Source organism: Oncorhynchus masou, unplaced genomic scaffold (genome assembly GCF_036934945.1).
Source record: "Oncorhynchus masou masou isolate Uvic2021 unplaced genomic scaffold, UVic_Omas_1.1 unplaced_scaffold_3524, whole genome shotgun sequence".
NCBI classification, from domain to species: domain Eukaryota; kingdom Metazoa; phylum Chordata; class Actinopteri; order Salmoniformes; family Salmonidae; genus Oncorhynchus; species Oncorhynchus masou.
The window spans coordinates 12,859-37,442 of NW_027009931.1; the positions used below are offsets into that span (position 1 = coordinate 12,859).

At 48.7% G+C, this 24,584-nt stretch overlaps 1 protein-coding gene across 1 annotated transcript; it reads right to left on the minus strand.

The window, feature by feature from the left end:
- Positions 1–1,419: 1,419 nt before the first annotated feature.
- Positions 1,420–18,223, minus strand: LOC135534525 (translocating chain-associated membrane protein 1-like 1; the record flags this gene model as incomplete). The annotated part of the gene is made up of 7 exons (XM_064961482.1): positions 1,420–1,524; positions 5,781–5,851; positions 6,081–6,165; positions 8,811–8,869; positions 9,039–9,155; positions 13,826–13,950; positions 18,127–18,223. Coding segments are annotated over 7 exons (659 nt in total), but the record flags the coding sequence as incomplete, so codon positions are not given.
- Positions 18,224–24,584: the final 6,361 nt, after the last annotated feature.

Genomic DNA, 24,584 nt, shown 5'->3' on the forward strand with positions numbered 1-24,584 from the left:
TGTGTTCACCCAGTCTCTGTGTGTGTGTGTGTGTGTGTTCACCCAGTCTCTGTGTGTGTGTGTGTGTGTGTTCACCCAGTCTCTGTGTGTGTGTGTGTGTGTGTTCACAGTCTCTGTGTGTGTGTGTGTGTGTGTGTGTGTGTGTGTGTGTGTGTGTGTGTTCACCCAGTCTCTGTGTGTGTGTGTGTGTGTGTTCACCCAGTCTCTGTGTGTGTGTGTGTGTGTGTGTTCACCCAGTCTCTGTGTGTGTGTGTGTGTGTTCACCCAGTCTCTGTGTGTGTGTGTGTGTGTTCACCCAGTCTCTGTGTGTGTGTGTGTGTGTTCACCCAGTCTGTGTGTGTGTGTGTTCACCCAGTCTGTGTGTGTGTGTGTGTGTGTTCACCCAGTCTCTGTGTGTGTGTGTGTGTGTTCACCCAGTCTGTGTGTGTGTGTGTGTGTTCACCCAGTCTCTGTGTGTGTGTGTGTGTGTGTTCACCCAGTCTCTGTGTGTGTGTGTGTGTGTGTTCACCCAGTCTCTGTGTGTGTGTGTGTGTGTGTTCACCCAGTCTCTGTGTGTGTGTGTGTGTGTGTTCACCCAGTGTGTGTGTGTGTGTGTGTGTTCACCCAGTGTGTGTGTGTGTGTGTTCACCCAGTCTCTGTGCGTGTGTGTGTGTGTGTTCACCCAGTCTCTGTGCGTGTGTGTGTGTGTGTTCACCCAGTCTCTGTGTGTGTGTGTGTGTTCACCCAGTCTCTGTGTGTGTGTGTGTGTGTGTTCACCCAGTCTCTGTGTGTGTGTGTGTGTGTGTTCACCCAGTCTCTGTGCGTGTGTGTGTGTGTGTTCACCCAGTCTCTGTGCGTGTGTGTTCACCCAGTCTCTGTGCGTGTGTGTTCACCCAGTCTCTGTGCGTGTGTGTTCACCCAGTCTCTGTGCGTGTGTGTTCACCCAGTCTCTGTGCGTGTGTGTTCACCCAGTCTCTGTGCGTGTGTGTTCACCCAGTCTCTGTGCGTGTGTGTTCACCCAGTCTCTGTGCGTGTGTGTTCACCCAGTCTCTGTGCGTGTGTGTTCACCCAGTCTCTGTGCGTGTGTGTTCACCCAGTCTCTGTGCGTGTGTGTTCACCCAGTCTCTGTGTGTGTGTGTTCACCCAGTCTCTGTGTGTGTGTGTTCACCCAGTCTCTGTGTGTGTGTGTGTTCACCCAGTCTCTGTGTGTGTGTGTGTTCACCCAGTCTCTGTGTGTGTGTGTTCACCCAGTCTCTGTGTGTGTGTGTTCACCCAGTCTCTGTGTGTGTGTGTTCACCCAGTCTCTGTGTGTGTGTGTTCACCCAGTCTCTGTGTGTGTGTGTTCACCCAGTCTCTGTGTGTGTGTGTTCACCCAGTCTCTGTGTGTGTGTGTTCACCCAGTCTCTGTGTGTGTGTGTGTGTGTGTGTGTGTGTGTTCACCCAGTCTGTCTCTTCTCGTTGCTGAAGTAGACCAGGCGGGACACGTGGAAGAGAAGCTCTACGAAGCAGTGCAACACCAGCAGGACCAGAGCCAGACGATTCAGACTGGAAGACACAAAATGGACGCCGTTAGATCCCTCTGTTACCACAGTAATGACAACTAATTAGAAGGTTCGAGCCTCACAGAGAGGTAAGGAAATACTTCGCCTTTCTTTGGCTAGAAAAGTGCCATTTTAACCATGAACCCGAGCCTTGCTATGGTGTGTTAATTTCCAACCATCTAATTGTCATATCAAAAAAGAGGAGCCGTGGACAGAGTAAAAATGTAGTCAGCCCTCTGATCCAACCGCCCGGCTGTAGTCAGCCCTCTGATCCAACCGCCCTGGTGTCGTCAGCCCTCTGATCCAACCGCCCTGGTGTCGTCAGCCCTCTGATCCAACCGCCCTGGTGTCGTCAGCCCTCTGATCCAACCGCCCGGCTGTAGTCAGCCCTCTGATCCAACCGCCCTGGTGTCGTCAGCCCTCTGATCCAACCGCCCGGCTGTAGTCAGCCCTCTGATCCAACCGCCCTGGTGTCGTCAGCCCTCTGATCCAACCGCCCGGCTGTAGTCAGCCCTCTGATCCAACCGCCCTGGTGTCGTCAGCCCTCTGATCCAACCGCCCTGGTGTCGTCAGCCCTCTGATCCAACCGCCCGGCTGTAGTCAGCCCTCTGATCCAACCGCCCGGCTGTAGTCTACCCTCTGATCCAACCGCCCGGCTGTAGTCTACCCTCTGATCCAACCACCCTGGTGTCGTCAGCCCTCTGATCCAACCGCCCGGCTGTAGTCAGCCCTCTGATCCAACCGCCCTGCTGTAGTCAGCCCTCTGATCCAACCACCCTGCTGTAGTCTACCCTCTGATCCAACCACCCTGGTGTCGTCAGCCCTCTGATCCAACCGCCCTGCTGTAGTCTACCCTCTGATCCAACCACCCTGGTGTCGTCAGCCCTCTGATCCAACCGCCCTGCTGTAGTCTACCCTCTGATCCAACCACCCTGGTGTCGTCTACCCTCTGATCCAACCACCCTGGTGTCGTCAGCCCTCTGATCCAACCGCCCTGCTGTAGTCTACCCTCTGATCCAACCACCCTGGTGTCGTCAGCCCTCTGATCCAACCGCCCTGCTGTAGTCTACCCTCTGATCCAACCACCCTGGTGTCGTCTACCCTCTGATCCAACCACCCTGGTGTCGTCAGCCCTCTGATCCAACCGCCCTGCTGTAGTCTACCCTCTGATCCAACCGCCCTGCTGTAGTCTACCCTCTGATCCAACCACCCTGGTGTCGTCTACCCTCTGATCCAACCGCCCTGCTGTAGTCAGCCCTCTTATCCAACCGCCCTGCTGTAGTCAGCCCTCTGATCCAACCACCCTGGTGTCATCAGCCCTCTGATCCAACCACCCTGGTGTAGTCAGCCCTCTAATCCAACCGCCCTGCTGTAGTCAGCCCTCTGATCCAACCGCCCTGGTGTCGTCTACCCTCTGATCCAACCACCCTGGTGTCGTCAGCCCTCTTATCCAACCGCCCTGCTGTAGTCAGCCCTCTGATCCAACCACCCTGGTGTCATCAGCCCTCTTATCCAACCGCCCTGCTGTAGTCAGCCCTCTGATCCAACCGCCCTGCTGTAGTCAGCCCTCTGATCCAACCGCCCTGCTGTAGTCAGCCCTCTGATCCAACCGCCCTGCTGTAGTCTACCCTCTGATCCAACCGCCCTGGTGTCGTCAGCCCTCTGATCCAACCGCCCTGCTGTAGTCTACCCTCTGATCCAACCACCCTGGTGTCGTCTACCCTCTGATCCAACCACCCTGGTGTCGTCAGCCCTCTGATCCAACCGCCCTGCTGTAGTCTACCCTCTGATCCAACCGCCCTGCTGTAGTCTACCCTCTGATCCAACCACCCTGGTGTCGTCTACCCTCTGATCCAACCACCCTGGTGTCGTCAGCCCTCTTATCCAACCGCCCTGCTGTAGTCAGCCCTCTGATCCAACCACCCTGGTGTCGTCAGCCCTCTTATCCAACCGCCCTGCTGTAGTCTACCCTCTGATCCAACCACCCTGGTGTCGTCTACCCTCTGATCCAACCGCCCTGCTGTAGTCAGCCCTCTGATCCAACCACCCTGCTGTAGTCAGCCCTCTGATCCAACCACCCTGCTGTAGTCTACCCTCTGATCCAACCACCCTGGTGTCGTCAGCCCTCTGATCCAACCGCCCTGCTGTCGTCAGCCCTCTGATCCAACCGCCCGGCTGTAGTCAGCCCTCTGATCCAACCGCCCTGGTGTCGTCAGCCCTCTGATCCAACCGCCCTGGTGTCGTCAGCCCTCTGATCCAACCGCCCGGCTGTAGTCAGCCCTCTGATCCAACCGCCCGGCTGTAGTCTACCCTCTGATCCAACCGCCCGGCTGTAGTCTACCCTCTGATCCAACCACCCTGGTGTCGTCAGCCCTCTGATCCAACCGCCCGGCTGTAGTCAGCCCTCTGATCCAACCGCCCTGCTGTAGTCAGCCCTCTGATCCAACCACCCTGCTGTAGTCTACCCTCTGATCCAACCACCCTGGTGTCGTCAGCCCTCTGATCCAACCGCCCTGCTGTAGTCTACCCTCTGATCCAACCACCCTGGTGTCGTCAGCCCTCTGATCCAACCGCCCTGCTGTAGTCTACCCTCTGATCCAACCACCCTGGTGTCGTCTACCCTCTGATCCAACCACCCTGGTGTCGTCAGCCCTCTGATCCAACCGCCCTGCTGTAGTCTACCCTCTGATCCAACCACCCTGGTGTCGTCAGCCCTCTGATCCAACCGCCCTGCTGTAGTCTACCCTCTGATCCAACCACCCTGGTGTCGTCTACCCTCTGATCCAACCACCCTGGTGTCGTCAGCCCTCTGATCCAACCGCCCTGCTGTAGTCTACCCTCTGATCCAACCGCCCTGCTGTAGTCTACCCTCTGATCCAACCACCCTGGTGTCGTCTACCCTCTGATCCAACCGCCCTGCTGTAGTCAGCCCTCTTATCCAACCGCCCTGCTGTAGTCTACCCTCTGATCCAACCACCCTGGTGTCATCAGCCCTCTGATCCAACCACCCTGGTGTAGTCAGCCCTCTAATCCAACCGCCCTGCTGTAGTCAGCCCTCTGATCCAACCGCCCTGGTGTCGTCTACCCTCTGATCCAACCACCCTGGTGTCGTCAGCCCTCTTATCCAACCGCCCTGCTGTAGTCAGCCCTCTGATCCAACCACCCTGGTGTCATCAGCCCTCTTATCCAACCGCCCTGCTGTAGTCAGCCCTCTGATCCAACCGCCCTGCTGTAGTCAGCCCTCTGATCCAACCGCCCTGCTGTAGTCAGCCCTCTGATCCAACCGCCCTGCTGTAGTCAGCCCTCTGATCCAACCGCCCTGCTGTAGTCTACCCTCTGATCCAACCGCCCTGGTGTCGTCAGCCCTCTGATCCAACCGCCCTGCTGTAGTCTACCCTCTGATCCAACCACCCTGGTGTCGTCTACCCTCTGATCCAACCACCCTGGTGTCGTCAGCCCTCTGATCCAACCGCCCTGCTGTAGTCTACCCTCTGATCCAACCGCCCTGCTGTAGTCTACCCTCTGATCCAACCACCCTGGTGTCGTCTACCCTCTGATCCAACCACCCTGGTGTCGTCAGCCCTCTTATCCAACCGCCCTGCTGTAGTCAGCCCTCTGATCCAACCACCCTGGTGTCGTCAGCCCTCTTATCCAACCGCCCTGCTGTAGTCTACCCTCTGATCCAACCACCCTGGTGTCGTCTACCCTCTGATCCAACCGCCCTGCTGTAGTCAGCCCTCTGATCCAACCGCCCTGCTGTAGTCAGCCCTCTGATCCAACCACCCTGCTGTAGTCTACCCTCTGATCCAACCACCCTGGTGTCGTCAGCCCTCTGATCCAACCGCCCTGCTGTCGTCTACCCTCTGATCCAACCGCCCTGCTGTAGTCAGCCCTCTGATCCAACCGCCCTGCTGTAGTCTACCCTCTGATCCAACCGCCCTGCTGTCGTCAGCCCTCTGATCCAACCGCCCGGCTGTAGTCAGCCCTCTGATCTAAACTCCCTGGTGTCGTCAGCCCTCTGATCCAACCACCCTGCTGTCGTCAGCCCTCTGATCCAACCGCCCGGCTGTAGTCAGCCCTCTGATCCAACCACCCTGGTGTCGTCAGCCCTCTGATCCAACCACCCTGCTGTCGTCAGCCCCCTGATCCAACCTCAAGCCTCTGTGTGTAAAGCATCTTTCAGAGAGATTTTCCACTGGCCTTGTGTACAATTGGACAAAACAATAATGTTCGAGTGTTGTTGATGTGAACCGGTCTTACTTGAGAACGTAAGCTCCTGCGATGTGAACTAAGTACAGAGAGATATACACCAACTGACGGGGAACATCCTCCTGCAAGCGAACAGCAAAAGAGATTTCAGGAAAACAAACTGCTTGGGACACAGCCAACATTTAACTCTGTAATGACGACAAGTCAAATTGGTGGTCAAAATGTTTCGACTTCTTTTGAAACACAAGTAGTACATCAGCAAGGAACTAACACTTGTGAGTTCAGTCAATTCAATCCAAACAGTACACATACACAGAGTACACATAGTACTCCAACAGACCAAGTGCTCACCTTCTTGGTCTTCTGGAAGTAGATCTCAGGCAGAGCGTGAAGCCAGTAGCCCATCTGACTGATAAAATAGAATTTCATCTGGAACCTACAAACAGGACAAACAAAAACACCAAGTCCATTCTATCACTACCTTATATTCTTAGTTCATTTAGCAGACACTTCGAGAGCGACTTAAAACAAAATAAATAAAGTGAATTCAACTAAGGTAGGTAAGGCAATGTTATAGTAGCATTTTGCACATACAAAAAGAAAAAAAAGCAGTTACAATTTGCTATTAAATAGCACTAGACGGGTTACACACAGAGGTACCTAGGAGAAGTCATGCTGAGTGATATGATTCACTCATTCCACAGAGGAGGGTTTGAAGAGAACACCTCACAACTCCTATTTAAAAAGAAACGCCCCCAACTCCTATTTAAAAAGAAACGCCCCCAACTCCTATTTAAAAAGAAACGCCCCCAACTCCTATTTAAAAAGAAACGCCCCCAACTCCTATTTAAAAAGAAACGCCCCAACTCCTATTTAAAAACAAACCCCCCCAACTCCTATTTAAAAAGAAACGCCCCCAACTCCTATTTAAAAAGAAACGCCCCCAACTCCTATTTAAAAAGAAACGCCCCCAACTCCTATTTAAAAAGAAACGCCCCCAAATCCTATTTAAAAAGAAACGCCCCCAAATCCTATTTAAAAAGAAACGCCCCCAAATCCTATTTAAAATAATAATCATAATAATTTACACACTTGCAACTCCGCTTACGATACGGCATATGAAAGGAGAGAGCACCTCAAGCAGTATCATCATCATCTCACTGTGATGTTCTCAGATGGGTTTAGAGCTTTCAACATGAAAGAATACTAAATCATTTTGTGGAATAGAAACAAGACCAGTGTCCTCTCGGTCACAGGTGGACAGATATCACGCGGTGTTTTAAAGCTGACGCTGTAACGAGTAGCGCATGCGTTTGATATGGCATCTCTTCATTGGTCGGAGGATGCTGGGCTGAGAATTGTCTGGTAGATATACGAAACGGTCCCAAGCCTGTCATTAAGTACGATCACATGTATTTAGTTAGAAGGTGAAATACTATAGTATGACATTTATAAAATGTGATTGTAACTATATATATATATATATATATATATCACTCCACTGATTTGTCATTTGTACGGTGTACTTGAGTTCGTGCCCTCAAATGACTCCACCTCCTGTTTATGGCTCTCGTGATAAATAATTACTTTTTGTTTGTTGGTATGTCTATATTAGGCAAAAATCTACTTTGACACTTAACTATGGAAATCATGTGACTAACACAACCATTACTCGCCATCTTATTAACCCTAACTAACGCTAACTAACCCTTACTAACCATCTTATTAACCCTTACTAACCCTTACTAACCATCTTATTAACCCTAACTAACCATCTTACTAATCCTAACTAACCCTTACTAACCCTAACTAACCATCTTATTAACCCTAACTAGCCATCTTATTAACCCTAACTAACCCTAACTAGCCATCTTATTAACCCTAACTAACCCTAACTAGCCATCTTATTAACCCTAACTAGCCATCTTATTAACCCTAACTAACCCTAACTAGCCATCTTATTAACCCTAACTAAACCTTACTAACCATCTTATTAACCCTAACTAACCATTACTAACCATCTTATTAACCCTAACTAACCATCTTATTAACCCTAACTAACCATCTTATTAACCCTAACTAACCCTTACTAGCCATCTTATTAACCCTAACTAACCCTTACTAGCCATCTTATTAACCCTAACTAACCCTTACTAACCATCTTATTAACCCTAACTAGCCATCTTATTAACCCTAACTAGCCATCTTATTAACCCTAACTAGCCATCTTATTAACCCTAACTAGCCATCTTATTAACCCTAACTAGCCATCTTATTAACCCTAACTAACCATTACTAACCATCTTATTAACCCTAACTAGCCATCTTATTAACCCTAACTAACCATCTTAACCCTAACTAGCCATCTTATTAACCCTAACTAACCATCTTAACCCTAACTAGCCATCTTAACCCTAACTAGCCATCTTATTAACCCTAACTAACCATTACTAACCATCTTATTAACCCTAACTAGCCATCTTATTAACCCTAACTAACCATCTTAACCCTAACTAGCCATCTTATTAACCCTAACTAGCCATCTTATTAACCCTAACTAGCCATCTTATTAACCCTAACTAGCCATCTTATTAACCCTAACTAGCCATCTTATTAACCCTAACTAACCATTACTAACCATCTTATTAACCCTAACTAGCCATCTTATTAACCCTAACTAACCATCTTAACCCTAACTAGCCATCTTATTAACCCTAACTAACCCTAACTAGCCATCTTATTAACCCTAACTAACCCTAACTAGCCATCTTATTAACCCTAACTAACCACCTTTCCAACCTGAAATCCTGTGACTAACAAAGAGCACATCTGAAGCTAGAATAAGCAGAACGGTTTCCACAGAGATACTTAAGGGAACTAATGCTCTCTAAGTACAAACACTCTGTCTGTGTGTTTAAACAAAGCCACCCACTCCTATGCAAATATCCCACCAGTTGACATTAGGGAACTGAGGAGTACTGTGAATGATGAGCGTTGGCCATTACAAGGAAACAACTACAAAGATGATATGTAAAACAGTCAGATGTTTGGGTTTGCATAGAAAAAGGGTTCAGGACTTACGGCATCAGGGTATGAGGGTATCCATCCCACAGACTCACTGGGTTGGACAGGAAGTTCTCCTGGAAGAGAAACAAAGTCACACACACACCAATCAGATGGTCTTAAACAAAAACAGGAACACACCACTAGCCCAGTAAACAAAACAGCCCAGAATGTAGACCATTTAAAACCACCGACATCTTCCAACACCCGACAATACAGTAAACATTATAGTTTAAAAGCACATACAGAAATGAGGATGCTGGTTCCCCACCCGAAGGAGAACAGGTAGAAGGCAGAGAGCTGGCCTGACTCGTTGAACTTGCTGTGCTTGGTCTTAGAGAAGTGCATCTTTCGGTTGATTTTCTGCATAACAAATAGAGAGAGAGGTTAGAGGTGGCGGTGGTGTATAGAGAGAGAGAGAGAGAGGTTAGAGGTGGCGGTGGTGTATAGAGAGAGAGAGAGAGAGGTTAGAGGTGGCGGTGGTGTATAGAGAGAGAGAGAGAGAGAGGTTAGAGGTGGCGGTGGTGTATAGAGAGAGAGAGAGAGGTTAGAGGTGGCGGTGGTGTAGAGAGAGAGAGAGGTTAGAGGTGGCGGTGGTGTATAGAGAGAGAGAGAGAGAGGTTAGAGGTGGCGGTGGTGTATAGAGAGAGAGAGAGAGAGGTTAGAGGTGGCGGTGGTGTATAGAGAGAGAGAGAGAGAGGTTAGAGGTGGTGTATAGAGAGAGAGAGAGAGAGGTTAGAGGTGGCGGTGGTGTATAGAGAGAGAGAGAGGTTAGAGGTGGCGGTGGTGTATAGAGAGAGAGAGAGGTTAGAGGTGGCGGTGGTGTATAGAGAGAGAGAGAGAGGTTAGAGGTGGCGGTGGTGTATAGAGAGAGAGAGAGAGGTTAGAGGTGGCGGTGGTGTATAGAGCGAGAGAGAGAGGTTAGAGGTGGCGGTGGTGTATAGAGCGAGAGAGAGGTTAGAGGTGGCGGTGGTGTATAGAGCGAGAGAGAGGTTAGAGGTGGCGGTGGTGTAGAGAGAGAGAGAGGTTAGAGGTGGCGGTGGTGTATAGAGAGAGAGAGGTTAGAGGTGGCGGTGGTGTATAGAGAGAGAGAGAGGTTAGAGGTGGCGGTGGTGTAGAGAGAGAGAGAGGTTAGAGGTGGCGGTGGTGTATAGAGAGAGAGAGGTTAGAGGTGGCGGTGGTGTATAGAGAGAGAGGTTAGAGGTGGCGGTGGTGTATAGAGAGAGAGAGGTTAGAGGTGGCGGTGGTGTATAGAGAGAGAGAGAGAGGTTAGAGGTGGTGGTGGTGTATAGAGAGAGAGAGAGGTTAGAGGTGGTGGTGTATAGAGAGAGAGAGAGGTTAGAGGTGGTGGTGTATAGAGAGAGAGAGAGGTTAGAGGTGGTGGTGTATAGAGAGAGAGAGAGAGGTTAGAGGTGGTGGTGTATAGAGAGAGAGAGAGGTTAGAGGTGGTGGTGTATAGAGAGAGAGGTTAGAGGTGGTGGTGTATAGAGAGAGAGAGAGAGGTTAGAGGTGGTGGTGTATAGAGAGAGAGGTTAGAGGTGGTGGTGTATAGAGAGAGAGGTTAGAGGTGGTGGTGTATAGAGAGAGGTTAGAGGTGGTGGTGTATAGAGAGAGAGGTTAGAGGTGGTGGTGTATAGATAGAGAGAGGTTAGAGGTGGTGGTGTATAGAGAGAGAGGTTAGAGGTGGTGGTGTATAGAGAGAGAGGTTAGAGGTGGTGGTGTATAGAGAGAGAGAGAGGTTAGAGGTGGTGGTGTATAGAGAGAGAGAGGTTAGAGGTGGTGGTGTATAGAGAGAGAGAGGTTAGAGGTGGTGGTGTATAGATAGAGAGAGGTTAGAGGTGGTGGTGTATAGATAGAGAGAGGTTAGAGGTGGTGGTGTATAGAGAGAGAGGTTAGAGGTGGTGGTGTATAGAGAGAGAGAGGTTAGAGGTGGTGGTGTATAGAGAGAGAGGTTAGAGGTGGTGGTGTATAGAGAGAGAGGTTAGAGGTGGTGGTGTATAGAGAGAGAGAGAGGTTAGAGGTGGTGGTGTATAGAGAGAGGTTAGAGGTGGTGGTGTATAGATAGAGAGAGGTTAGAGGTGGTGGTGTATAGATAGAGAGAGGTTAGAGGTGGTGGTGTATAGATAGAGAGAGGTTAGAGGTGGTGGTGTATAGATAGAGAGAGGTTAGAGGTGGTGGTGTATAGAGAGAGAGAGGTTAGAGGTGGTGGTGTATAGAGAGAGAGAGGTTAGAGGTGGTGGTGTATAGAGAGAGAGGTTAGAGGTGATGGTGTATAGATAGAGAGAGGTTAGAGGTGGTGGTGTATAGATAGAGAGAGGTTAGAGGTGGTGGTGTATAGATAGAGAGAGGTTAGAGGTGGTGGTGTATAGATAGAGAGAGGTTAGAGGTGGTGGTGTATAGATAGAGAGAGGTTAGAGGTGGTGGTGTATAGAGAGAGAGAGGTTAGAGGTGGTGGTGTATAGAGAGAGAGAGGTTAGAGGTGGTGGTGTATAGAGAGAGAGGTTAGAGGTGGTGGTGTATAGAGAGAGAGGTTAGAGGTGGTGGTGTATAGAGAGAGAGAGAGGTTAGAGGTGGTGGTGTATAGAGAGAGAGAGGTTAGAGGTGGTGGTGTATAGATAGAGAGAGGTTAGAGGTGGTGGTGTATAGATAGAGAGAGGTTAGAGGTGGTGGTGTATAGATAGAGAGAGGTTAGAGGTGGTGGTGTATAGATAGAGAGAGGTTAGAGGTGGTGGTGTATAGATAGAGAGAGGTTAGAGGTGGTGGTGTATAGATAGAGAGAGGTTAGAGGTGGTGGTGTATAGAGAGAGAGAGGTTAGAGGTGGTGGTGTATAGAGAGAGAGAGGTTAGAGGTGGTGGTGTATAGATAGAGAGAGGTTAGAGGTGGTGGTGTATAGAGAGAGAGGTTAGAGGTGGTGGTGTATAGAGAGAGGTTAGAGGTGGTGGTGTATAGAGAGAGAGAGGTTAGAGGTGGTGGTGTATAGATAGAGAGAGGTTAGAGGTGGTGGTGTATAGAGAGAGAGAGGTTAGAGGTGGTGGTGTATAGAGAGAGAGAGGTTAGAGGTGGTGGTGTATAGAGAGAGAGAGGTTAGAGGTGGTGGTGTATAGAGAGAGAGGTTAGAGGTGGTGGTGTATAGATAGAGAGAGGTTAGAGGTGGTGGTGTATAGATAGAGAGAGGTTAGAGGTGGTGGTGTATAGATAGAGAGAGGTTAGAGGTGGTGGTGTATAGAGAGAGAGAGGTTAGAGGTGGTGGTGTATAGAGAGAGAGAGGTTAGAGGTGGTGGTGTATAGAGAGAGAGGTTAGAGGTGGTGGTGTATAGATAGAGAGAGGTTAGAGGTGGTGGTGTATAGATAGAGAGAGGTTAGAGGTGGTGGTGTATAGATAGAGAGGTTAGAGGTGGTGGTGTATAGAGAGAGAGAGGTTAGAGGTGGTGGTGTATAGATAGAGAGAGGTTAGAGGTGGTGGTGTATAGAGAGAGAGGTTAGAGGTGGTGGTGTATAGATAGAGAGAGGTTAGAGGTGGTGGTGTATAGAGAGAGAGGTTAGAGGTGGTGGTGTATAGATAGAGAGAGGTTAGAGGTGGTGGTGTATAGAGAGAGAGGTTAGAGGTGGTGGTGTATAGATAGAGAGAGGTTAGAGGTGGTGGTGTATAGAGAGAGAGAGAGGTTAGAGGTGGTGGTGTATAGATAGAGAGAGGTTAGAGGTGGTGGTGTATAGAGAGAGAGAGGTTAGAGGTGGTGGTGTATAGAGAGAGAGAGGTTAGAGGTGGTGGTGTATAGAGAGAGAGGTTAGAGGTGGTGGTGTATAGATAGAGAGAGGTTAGAGGTGGTGTATAGATAGAGAGAGGTTAGAGGTGGTGGTGTATAGATAGAGAGAGGTTAGAGGTGGTGGTGTATAGAGAGAGAGAGGTTAGAGGTGGTGGTGTATAGATAGAGAGAGGTTAGAGGTAATTAATTATTATCCAATTTTATTAGAAGAATAATAAAACGGCCAGTACATCAACCTGTCAAGTGGCTGATGTTTGCAAAAGAGCTGATTACTGAAATTACTATTAAACACAAAACTACTATTCAAAGGTTTGGGGTCACGTAGAAACGTCCTTGTTTTTGAAAGAAAAGCACATTTTTTGCCCATTAAAATAACATCAACTTGATCAGAAAAACACTGTAGACATTGTTAATGTTGTAAATGACTATTGTAGCTGGAAACTGAAGATTTTTAATGGAATATCTACATAGGTTTACAGAGGCCCATTATCAGCAACCATCACTCCTGTGTTCCAATGGCACGTTGTGTTAGCTAATCCAAGTTTATCATTTTAAAAGACTAATTGATCATTAGAAAACCCTTCTGCAATTATGTTAGCACAGCTGAAAACTGTTGTTCTGATTACAGAAGCAATAAAACTGGTCTTCTTTAGACTCGTTGAGTATCTGGAGCATCAGTATTTGTGGGTTTGATTACAGGCTCAAAATGGCCAGAAACAAACACTTCCTTCTGAAACTCATCAGTCTATTCTTGTTCTGAGAAATGAAGGCTATTCCATGTGAGAAATTGAAGATCCCGTACAACACTGTGTACTACTCCCTTCACAGAACGGGCTCTAACCAGAATAGAAAGAGGAGTGGGAGGCCCCGGTGCACAACTGAACAAGAGGACAAGTACATTATAGGGTCTAGTTTGAGAAACAGCCACCTCACAAGTCCTCAACTGGCAGCTTCATTAAATAGTACCCACAAAACACTGCACTGCAACAGTGAAGAGGCGACTCCGGGATGCTGGCCTTTTAGGCAGAGTTGAAAAGAAAAAGTCATATCTCAAACTGACCAATAAAAAGAAAATACTAAGATGGGCAAAATAACACAGACACTGGACAGAGGAACTCTGCCTCGAAGGCCAGCATCCCGGAGTCGCCTCTTCACTGTGTGTGTGTGTGCCTGTGTGTGTGCCTGAGTGTGTGTCTGAGTGTGTGTGTGTGTCTGAGTGTGTGAGTGTGTGTGTGTCTGAGTGTGTGTGTGTCTGAGTGTGTCCTTACGTCCAGTACATACTCCTGGATGATAGCGTGGATGATGATGGCCACCAGCATGTAGAAGAAGATGGTGGCCACATCCTTCAGCCCGTGGTGGAAGTGGTTCACCACGCTCTCCTCTGATAGGCCCTCTGATAGGGAGACAAAGCATTTCGCCTTAATTAACCCTTAATTCCCTACTGTCTCTGCTGGACCATCTGATGGGAGTATTTTGCATGTGAAATGGACAGATTGGAGACAGGGGGAAAGATAAATCGATAAGAGAGTACATGTCAAACGGTATTGGACAAGATTGAACCGGCCCTATAACCACACCAAGGTCCCACTGTCGGAGCCGGCCCTATAACCACACCGAGGTCCCACTGTCGGAGCCGGCCCTATAACCACACCGAGGTCCCACTGTCGGAGCCGGCACTATAACCACACCGAGGTCCCACTGTCGGAGCCGGCCCTATAACCACACCGAGGTCCCACTGTCGGAGCCGGCCCTATAACCACGCCAAGGTCCCACTGTCGGAACCAGCCCTATAACCACCAGACCACACCAAGGTCCCACTGTCGGAGCCGGCCCTATAACCACACCAAGGTCCCACTGTCGGAGCCGGCCCTATAACCACACCAAGGTCCCCCTGTCGGAGCCGGCCCTATAACCACCAGACCACACCGAGGTCCCACTGTCGGAGCCGGCCCTATAACCACCAGACCACACCAAGGTCCCACTGTAGGAGCTGGCCCTATAACCACACCAAGGTCCCACTGTCGGTGCCGGCCCTATAACCACCAGACCACACCGAAGTCCCACTGTCGGAGCCGACCCTATAACCACACCGAGGTCCCACTGTCGGAGCCGACCCTATAACCACACCGAGGTCCCACTGTCGGAGCCGACCCTATAACCACACCGAGGTCCCACTGTCGGAGCCGACCCTATAACCACACCGAGGTCCCACTGTCGGAGCCGACCCTATAACCACACCGAGGTCCCACTGTCGGAGCCGACCCTATAACCACACCGAGGTCCCACTGTAGGAGCCGGCCCTATAACCACACCGAGGTCCCACTGTAGGAGCCGGCCCTATAACCACACCGAGGTCCCACTGTAGGAGCCGGCCCTATAACCACACCGGGGTCCCACTGTAGGAGCCGGCCCTATAACCACACCGAGGTCCCACTGTAGGAGCCGGCCCTATAACCACACCGAGGTCCCACTGTAGGAGCCGGCCCTATAACCACACCGAGGTCCCACTGTAGGAGCCGGCCCTATAACCACACCGAGGTCCCACTGTCGGAGCCGACCCTATAACCACACCGAGGTCCCACTGTCGGAGCCGACCCTATAACCACACCGAGGTCCCACTGTCGGAGCCGACCCTATAACCACACCGAGGTCCCACTGTCGGAGCCGACCCTATAACCACACCGAGGTCCCACTGTCGGAGCCGGCCCTATAACCACACCGAGGTCCCACTGTAGGAGCCGGCCCTATAACCACACCGAGGTCCCACTGTAGGAGCCGGCCCTATAACCACACCGAGGTCCCACTGTAGGAGCCGGCCCTATAACCACACCGAGGTCCCACTGTAGGAGCCGGCCCTATAACCACACCGAGGTCCCACTGTAGGAGCCGGCCCTATAACCACACCGAGGTCCCACTGTCGGAGCCGACCCTATAACCACACCGAGGTCCCACTGTCGGAGCCGACCCTATAACCACACCGAGGTCCCACTGTCGGAGCCGACCCTATAACCACACCGAGGTCCCACTGTCGGAGCCGACCCTATAACCACACCGAGGTCCCACTGTCGGAGCCGACCCTATAACCACACCGAGGTCCCACTGTCGGAGCCGACCCTATAACCACACCGAGGTCCCACTGTCGGAGCCGACCCTATAACCACACCGAGGTCCCACTTCAGACAAACATACACGTAGCATTTATTAAGGTTTCAAAGCCTTTACAAAGGCCTTCATGGATGCTTTAAGAACCACATACTATATATAACAAGTGAGGAAAAGGTTTACTGAAGCCGAAAAGGCAACTTGACTAGGAAATACCTGCCTGACCTGCTACTCAAGTAATTTAGCCGAAAACACCAGCCTGTTAATGAATGACAGAGGGCTTATGAGCTGAATATATGTGTCCCTATGGCACCCTATTCCCTATGTAGTGCACTACTTTAGACCAGAGCCCTATGACACCCTATTCCCTATGTAGTGCACTACTTTAGACCAGAGCCCTATTCCCTATGTAGTGCACTACTTTAGACCAGGGCCCTATGACACCCTATTCCCTATGTAGTGCACTACTTTAGACCAGAGCCCTATGACACCCTATTCCCTATGTAGTGCACTACTTTAGACCAGAGCCCTATGACACCCTATTCCCTATGTAGCGCACTACTTCAGACCAGAGCCCTATGACACCCTATTCCATATGTAGTGCACTACTTTAGACCAGAGCCCTATGACATTCTATTCCCTATGTAGTGCACTACTTTAGACCAGAGCCCTATTCCCTATACATTGCACTACTTTAGACCAGGGCCCTATGACACCCTACTCCCTATGTAGTGCACTACTTTAGACCAGGGCCCTATTCCATATGTAGTGCACTACTTTAGACCAGAGCCCTATTCCCTATGTAGTGCACTACTTTAGACCAGAGCCCTATTCCCTATGTAGTGCACTACTTTAGACCAGAGCCCTATGACACCCTATTCCCTATGTAGTGCACTACTTTAGACCAGAGCCCTATGACACCCTATTCCCTATGTAGTGCACTACTTTAGACCAGAGCCCTATGACACCCTATTCCCTATGTAGTGCACTACTTTAGACCAGAGCTCTATGACACCCTATTCCCTATGTAGTGCACTACTTTAGACCAGGGTCCTATGACACCCTATTCCCTATGTAGTGCACTACTTTAGACCAGAGCCCTATGACACCCTATTCCCTATATAGTGCACTACTTTAGACCAGAGCCCTATGACACCCTATTCCCTATATAGTGCACTACTTTAGACCAGAGCCCTATTCCCTATATATATATATATATATATATATATATATATATATATATATATATATATATATATATATATATATATATATATATATATAAAAATATATCCCATTTAGCAGACGCTTTTGTCCAAAGCGACTTACAAGTCGGCTGGGGCCACTACTTTTACATATGGGTGGCCCCAGCGGGAATCGAACCCACGGCGCTTGGCGTTGCAAGCGCCATGCTCTACCGACTGAGCCACACAGGACCCTATACATTGCACTACTTTAGACCAGGGCCCTATGACACCCTATTCCCTATGTAGTGCACTACTTTAGACCAGAGCCCTATGACACCCTATTCCCTATGTAGTGCACTACTTTAGACCAGGGTCCATAGGGCTCTGTAATGTAATGTAACGCACCGTGTCAGGAATAGGGGGCCATTTGGGAAGCGGCCCAGAATATCTGCTCTTCAAATGAAATCTGACATCACGAAACACATTCCATCAGCACCTCGCACATGACTTTAAATAAGGCAAAGTAGAGTAGGAAGTAGAACTGCTAGGTTTAAGTAGTACAGGAAGTAGAATGGCTAGAATAAATGAGTTCGGAGCTCCACTGTTATAGAATGAGTGTTACAAGGAGGAGTTTGTAGAAAAACATTCATTCAACTTTTTCCCTATATAGCGCACTACCCAATAGGCCCTGGCCAAAAGCAGAGCACCACATATGGAATAGGGTGCCATTTGGGACACAACCGAGGCTGTGATGCTGTAGCCTGTAGTAAACCCTAGCCCCAATTCTTCAAGGACAACCAAACAGGAGAACATTATAAATCAGGAAGACTAAATGTAGCATCACAGGGGAAAAAAAGTGTTCTAGAAGTGGAAACAGTGTTCTAGAAGTGGAAACAGTGTTCTAGAAGTGCAAGGCCAGTAGAGTAGAGTTCTATTCTGTAACCCCATAGGAGAATCCTTCTGATTCTAGAACTACAAGTAGATTCTAGTTATAGGCTGCCGAGTTAAGTTTCTACACTGACAGGATAACAGGCAAAGTAGGTCCAGACACACTGACAAAAAGGTGGGTAAGAAATGAGGATGTCAAAGGGAATTTTTTGCTTTGTCATTCATTCAAAATAAAATGTCATGGATTTTGTTTTATGAAAGCAAAAGAGGAAGTCGATATAACCTCCATACCAGAGCATACAGTTGACCAAGTAAAATTAAATTAAAAATATATTAAAAATATATAAATTGCTAAAAGTTAATATGGGGAACAATATAAAAGTTAAACTCACCATTTGCAGAGATGGTAACGTTGTATTGGACAGTGATGAACAGCACTGCAACCTTCGAGGTGACCTGGATCACAGAGGGGCCAAGGGAGATGATTGTTTAGACATAAAACACAGGATTAGCCCCGCCTAACCCCCACCTGCCTAACCCCCAGTACGGCCCCACCCGCCTAACCCCCAGTACGGCCCCACCCGCCTAACCCCCAGTACGGCCCCGCCTAACCCCCACCTGCCTAACCCCCAGTACGGCCCCGCCTAACCCCCACCTGCCTAACCCCCAGTACGGCCCCGCCTAACCCCCACCTGCCTAACCCCCAGTACGGCCCTGCCTAACCCCCAGTACGGCCCCGCCTAACCCCCAGTACGGCCCCGCCTAACCCCCAGTACGGCCCCGCCTAACCCCCAGTACGGCCCCGCCTAACCCCCAGTACGGCCCCGCTAACCCCAGTACGGCCCCGCCTAACCCCCACCTGCCTAACCCCAGTACGGCCCCGCCTAACCCCCACCTGCCTAACCCCCCAGTACGGCCCCGCCTAACCCCCAGTACGGCCCCGCCTAACCCCCAGTACGGCCCCGCCTAACCCCCAGTACAGGGGATCCCTACTGTAAACTGGATCTCGTTCCTCTATGGGACAAACCGATAAGCTTCTCCTAGCTATGGTTGGTTAATTTAAGCAGGACAACAAAAACTATTTACAAAACAAACAATTTTGGAAACTTTAAAAATATATATTTTGAAGCGCTAATACTTTGTATGTACATTTACGTCACAATTCTACCCAGTGCGTTACTTATGTCAGGTTTATAACGTTAACAACAAACGTAAACAAAGCTACGTCACGGATCTGAGTCGCAGGGTGAGCTAGCCGTTAGAAGCTTGCGCTGTCCTCCTCTATGTCACATCAATACATCGACGCGTTATTCATCATGAGGTTTCTCTGCATGGGCTTAGGTAACAAAAGGTTTGGTTCTCTCTTGTTGGACCAAGAAATAAAAAACGCATAAAATATTAAGCTCTCCCTGTTCCCCTTTTTCTTAGTTGACCCCAGTAAACATGAAGCAAAAAAAAAAATACAACTGTGTAAACCAACAATACATTTAAAAAAACACTAATTGCTTTAAAACGTAAGCTGTTCACTTTATAAAATGAATTGCGATTCTTGGGACTTTTACAGAATCTTTTTTAATCTTTAATTTTTTTTTTATGAATTGGGGGGGGGGTTACCCACAAACGATGACAGCGCTCACAGTCGCCCAGTGATTGCCACGTAACACTTGATCTGCGCACAGGAAGAATCATCCCCGTTCTCCTCGCAGCAGGATGTTATGCTGGCAGGACGAGCTAGGATTTTTCTCCCTTCAGAATAAGAGTCCCTTTGCAAAGATATGCTAAACTTTGGGAATGAATGTTCACAAATATTGGTATGTTGAAAGCTATGGTCTAGGCTGTATTTAAATATATATACTTTTAATAAAATGTTGATTCTGAATTACTCAATAGTCTGCTAAACTTAAATGTGTGTCTTGTGCTAGGTTTAATACAGGTTTAATACAGCAACTGCAATGTAATAGACTGTATATTGACTTGTGGAGAGAGAGGTTTTCTTCCCGTCTCAATTAAAGTGAGGCGGTGAAGTACACAGTAGGGTCTCTACTAAGCAAATATGTGTAGTTGGAGGGGGACTGCGTTGTTCATATCCAGCATCACTTTGTTCTACCCCCACCCCCCACTCCCATAGCAATATGCTAATAGAATGAACACAGGATACAGATTTGTTTGTAGAGAACTTTTTTTTATTTTTATACCTGAAATATGACTTGGTTCAACTATTAGTCTTTTACATGGCTTTCTTGCACTGACTGAATTACATTTTATTTTAGTGTCAAATCACTAGTTGGCAACCCATCCCTTATGGGATTAATTGGCACATAAACAAACATAATAATTCACATTTCTTCATCCGGTGTCCTCTGCATCACATATAGAGTGAAAAAAATGTAAGGAGAAAAATAAACACGTAATAGCAAATAAGGTTATCCAAACAATAATTATATCCCTAGAGCAGTAAAATAATGTACATACAGTTGAAGTCTGAAGTTTACATCCACCTTAGCCAAATACATGTAAACTACAAAGTTTCACAATTCCTGACATTTAAATCCTCGTAAAAATTCCCCGTCTTCGGTCAGTTAGGATCATCACTTTATTTTAAGAATGTGAAATGTCAGAATAATAGTAGAGAGAATGATTTATTTCAGATGTTATTTCTTTCATCACATTCCCAGTGGGTCAGAAGTTTACATACCCTCAATTAGTATTTGATAGCATTGCCTTTTAAATTGTTTAACTTGGGTCAAACGTTTCAGGTAGCCTTCCACAAGCTTCCCACAATAAGTTGGGTGGATTTTGGCCCATTCCTCCTAACAGAGCTGGTGTAACTGAGTCAGGTTTGTAGGCCTCCTTGCTTGCTTTTTCAGTTCTGCCCGCAAATTTTCTATAGGATTGAGGTCAGGGCTTTGTGATGGCCACTCCAATATCTTGACTTTGTTGTCCTTAAGCCATTTTGCCAAAACTTTGGAAGTATGCTTGGGGTCATTGTCCATTTGGAAGACAAATTTGCGACCAAGCTTTAACTTCCTGAATGATGTCTTGAGATGTTGCTTCAATATATCCCCATAATTTTCTTCACTCATGAAGCCATCTATTTTGTGAAGTGCACCAGTCCCTCCTGCAGCAAAGCACCCCCACAACGTGATGCTGTCACCTCCGTGCTTCACAGTTGGGATGGTATTCTTCGGCTTGCAAGCCTCCCCCTTTTTCCTCCAAACATAACGATGGTCATTATGGCCAAACAGTTCTATTTTTGTTTCTTCAGACCAGAGGACATTTCTCCAAAAAGTACAATCTTTGTCACCATGTGCAGTTGCAAACCGTAGTCTGGCTTGTTCACGGCAGTTTAGGAACAGTGGCTTGCAAGTTCAAACCCCCGAGCGTTCTGCCCCTGAACAAGGCAGTTAACCCACTGTTCCTAAGGCATCAGTGAATATAAGAAATTGTTCTTAACTGACTTGCCTAGTAAAATAAAGGTACAATTTTAAAAAAATCATATCTATGTCTCCCGTACTTTGGTTTTCATAAAGGTGTTCAGTCAGATTGTTGAAAAAGGTATTTCAGTTACCCAGGCTCCCCCTATGGACAGATCGCATTGGAAACCGTTACTGGCTATTCTGGTCGTTGTCATATCCAATCGTCTCACCATACAGGCCTTCCATCTTCCCTCACAGGGTCCCCAGCCTGTCCAACAGTCTATTCCATAGTCTCACCATACAGGCCTTCCATCTCCCCTCACAGGGTTCCCAACCCGTCCAACAGTCTATTCCATATTCTCACGATACAGGCCTTCCATCTCCCCTCACAGGGTTCCCAGCCCGTCCAACAGTCTATTCCATAGTCTCACCATACAGGCCTTCCATCTCCCCAGCCTGTCCAACAGTCTATTCCATATTCTCACCATACAGGCCTTCCATCTCCCCTCACAGGGTCCCCAGCCTGTCCAACAGTCTATTCCATAGTCTCACCATGCAGGCCTTGTTCCCAGCCCGTCCAACAGTCTATTCCATAGTCTCACCATACAGGCCTTGTCCCCAGCCTGTCCAACAGTCTATTCCATAGTCTCACCATACAGGCCTTCCATCTCCCCAGCCTGTCCAACAGTCTATTCCATAGTCTCACCATGCAGGCCTTCCATCTCCCCTCACAGGGTCAACAGCCTGTCCAACAGTCTATTCCATAGTCTCACCATGCAGGCCTTCCATCTCCCCTCACAGGGTCCCCAGCCTGTCCAACAGTCTATTCCATAGTCTCACCATACAGGCCTTCCATCTCCCCTCACAGGGTTCCCAGCCTGTCCAACAGTCTATTCCATAGTCTCACCATGCAGGCCTTGTCCCCAGCCTGTCCAACAGTCTATTCCATAGTCTCACCATACAGGCCTTCCATCTCCCCTCACAGGGTCCCCAGCCTGTCCAACAGTCTATTCCATAGTCTCACCATACAGGCCTTGTTCCCAACCCGTCCAACAGTCTATTCCATAGTCTCACCATACAGGCCTTGTCCCCAGCCCGTCCAACAGTCTATTCCATAGTCTCACCATACAGGCCTTGTTCCCAGCCCGTCCAACAGTCTACTCCATAGTCTCACCATACAGGCCTTCCATCTCCCCTCACAGGGTTCCCAGCCTGTCCAACAGTCGATTCCATAGTCTCACCATACAGGCCTTCCATCTCCCCTCACAGGGTTCCCAGCCCGTCCAACAGTCTATTCCATAGTCTCACCATACAGGCCTTCCATCTCCCCAGCCTGTCCAACAGTCTATTCCATAGTCTCACCATACATGCCTTCCATCTCCCCTCACAGGGTCCCCAGCCTGTCCAACAGTCTATTCCATAGTCTCACCATACAGGCCTTCCATCTCCCCTCACAGGGTTCCCAACCCGTCCAACAGTCTATTCCATAGTCTCACCATACAGGCCTTCCATCTCCCCTCACAGGGTTCCCAGCCCGTCCAACAGTCTATTCCATAGTCTCACCATGCAGGCCTTCCATCTCCCCTCACAGGGTTCCCAGCCCGTCCAACAGTCTATTCCATAGTCTCACCATACAGGCCTTCCATCTCCCCTCACAGGGTTCCCAGCCTGTCCAACAGTCTATTCCATAGTCTCACCATACAGGCCTTGTTCCCAGCCCGTCCAACAGTCTATTCCATAGTCTCACCATACAGGCCTTGTTCCCAGCCCGTCCAACAGTCTATTCCATAGTCTCACCATACAGGCCTTGTCCCCAGCCCGTCCAACAGTCTATTCCATAGTCTCACCATACAGGCCTTGTTCCCAGCCCGTCCAACAGTCTATTCCATAGTCTCACCATACAGGCCTTCCATCTCCCCTCACAGGGTTCCCAGCCCGTCCAACAGTCTATTCCATAGTCTCACCATACAGGCCTTCCATCTCCCCAGCCTGTCCAACAGTCTATTCCATAGTCTCACCATACAGGCCTTCCATCTCCCCTCACAGGGTTCCCAGCCCGTCCAACAGTCTATTCCATAGTCTCACCATACAGGCCTTCCATCTCCCCTCACAGGGTCCCCAGCCTGTCCAACAGTCTATTCCATAGTCTCACCATACAGGCCTTGTCCCCAGCCCGTCCAACAGTCTATTCCATAGTCTCACCATACAGGCCTTGTTCCCAGCCTGTCCAACAGTCTATTCCATAGTCTCACCATACAGGCCTTCCATCTCCCCTCACAGGGTTCCCAGCCAGTCCAACAGTCTATTCCATAGTCTCACCATACAGGCCTTCCATCTCCCCTCACAGGGTTCCCAGCCCGTCCAACAGTCTATTCCATAGTCTCACCATACAGGCCTTCCATCTCCCCTCACAGGGTCCCCAGCCTGTCCAACAGTCTATTCCATAGTCTCACCATACAGGCCTTCCATCTCCCCTCACAGGGTTCCCAGCCCGTCCAACAGTCTATTCCATAGTCTCACCATACAGGCCTTGTCCCCAGCCCGTCCAACAGTCTATTCCATAGTCTCACCATACAGGCCTTGTTCCCAGCCCGTCCAACAGTCTATTCCATAGTCTCACCATACAGGCCTTCCATCTCCCCTCACAGGGTCCCCAGCCCGTCCAACAGTCTATTCCATAGTCTCACCATACAGGCCTTGATCCCAGCCCATGTCCCTTGTTATTGCAAGTATAGGTGCAAACTTGTGAACACCTTAAAAAAGTAACGTACTTTCTGTTATGGACATGTTCGTTTTAAAATACCTCTTAGCACCACACTCCTGCTGAATAGTCCCGAACAGGAAACACGCATGTCTGATGCAGTTTAGAATACGTGGCATAACCAATATCTTAGCGTTTGTTTTTATAACCAATATCTTAGCGTTTGTTTTTATAACCAATATCTTAGCGTTTGTTTTATAACTCCCCCAAGAGCTCTACTTCCTGAGTTGGCCAGGGCAGATGTTCCGTTTAGAAAAGGTAATATGTTCATCAATAAAAAAAGACACAAATGTTTATAATTGCTTGTAAACTCAAGAATGTCTTCACCAAAACAAAACTGATAAACACTTCTTAGTACCTGTTTTTCAAAAATACATTCTGTGTTTTAGTCTGGTTGATCACGAGTCTCCATCTTTAACACCAGGACATTGTCTGTGTGTTGTCTGTTGAACACCAGTCTCCATCCTTCACACCAACTGTACAGACCGAAAAGATATGATCTGTACAGGCTCTGGATATGAAAAACATTTTGTTCTTCCACCAGAATGTTTTGATCCTCAAAAAGCCTATTGAGGATGGATGAAAATGGATAAATATAATTTATAGATCGTGCCCGTATGCCTCTATAGTTCAGTGGTACTCTCGGGTCATTAGTTCGAGATTTGGGAATGGA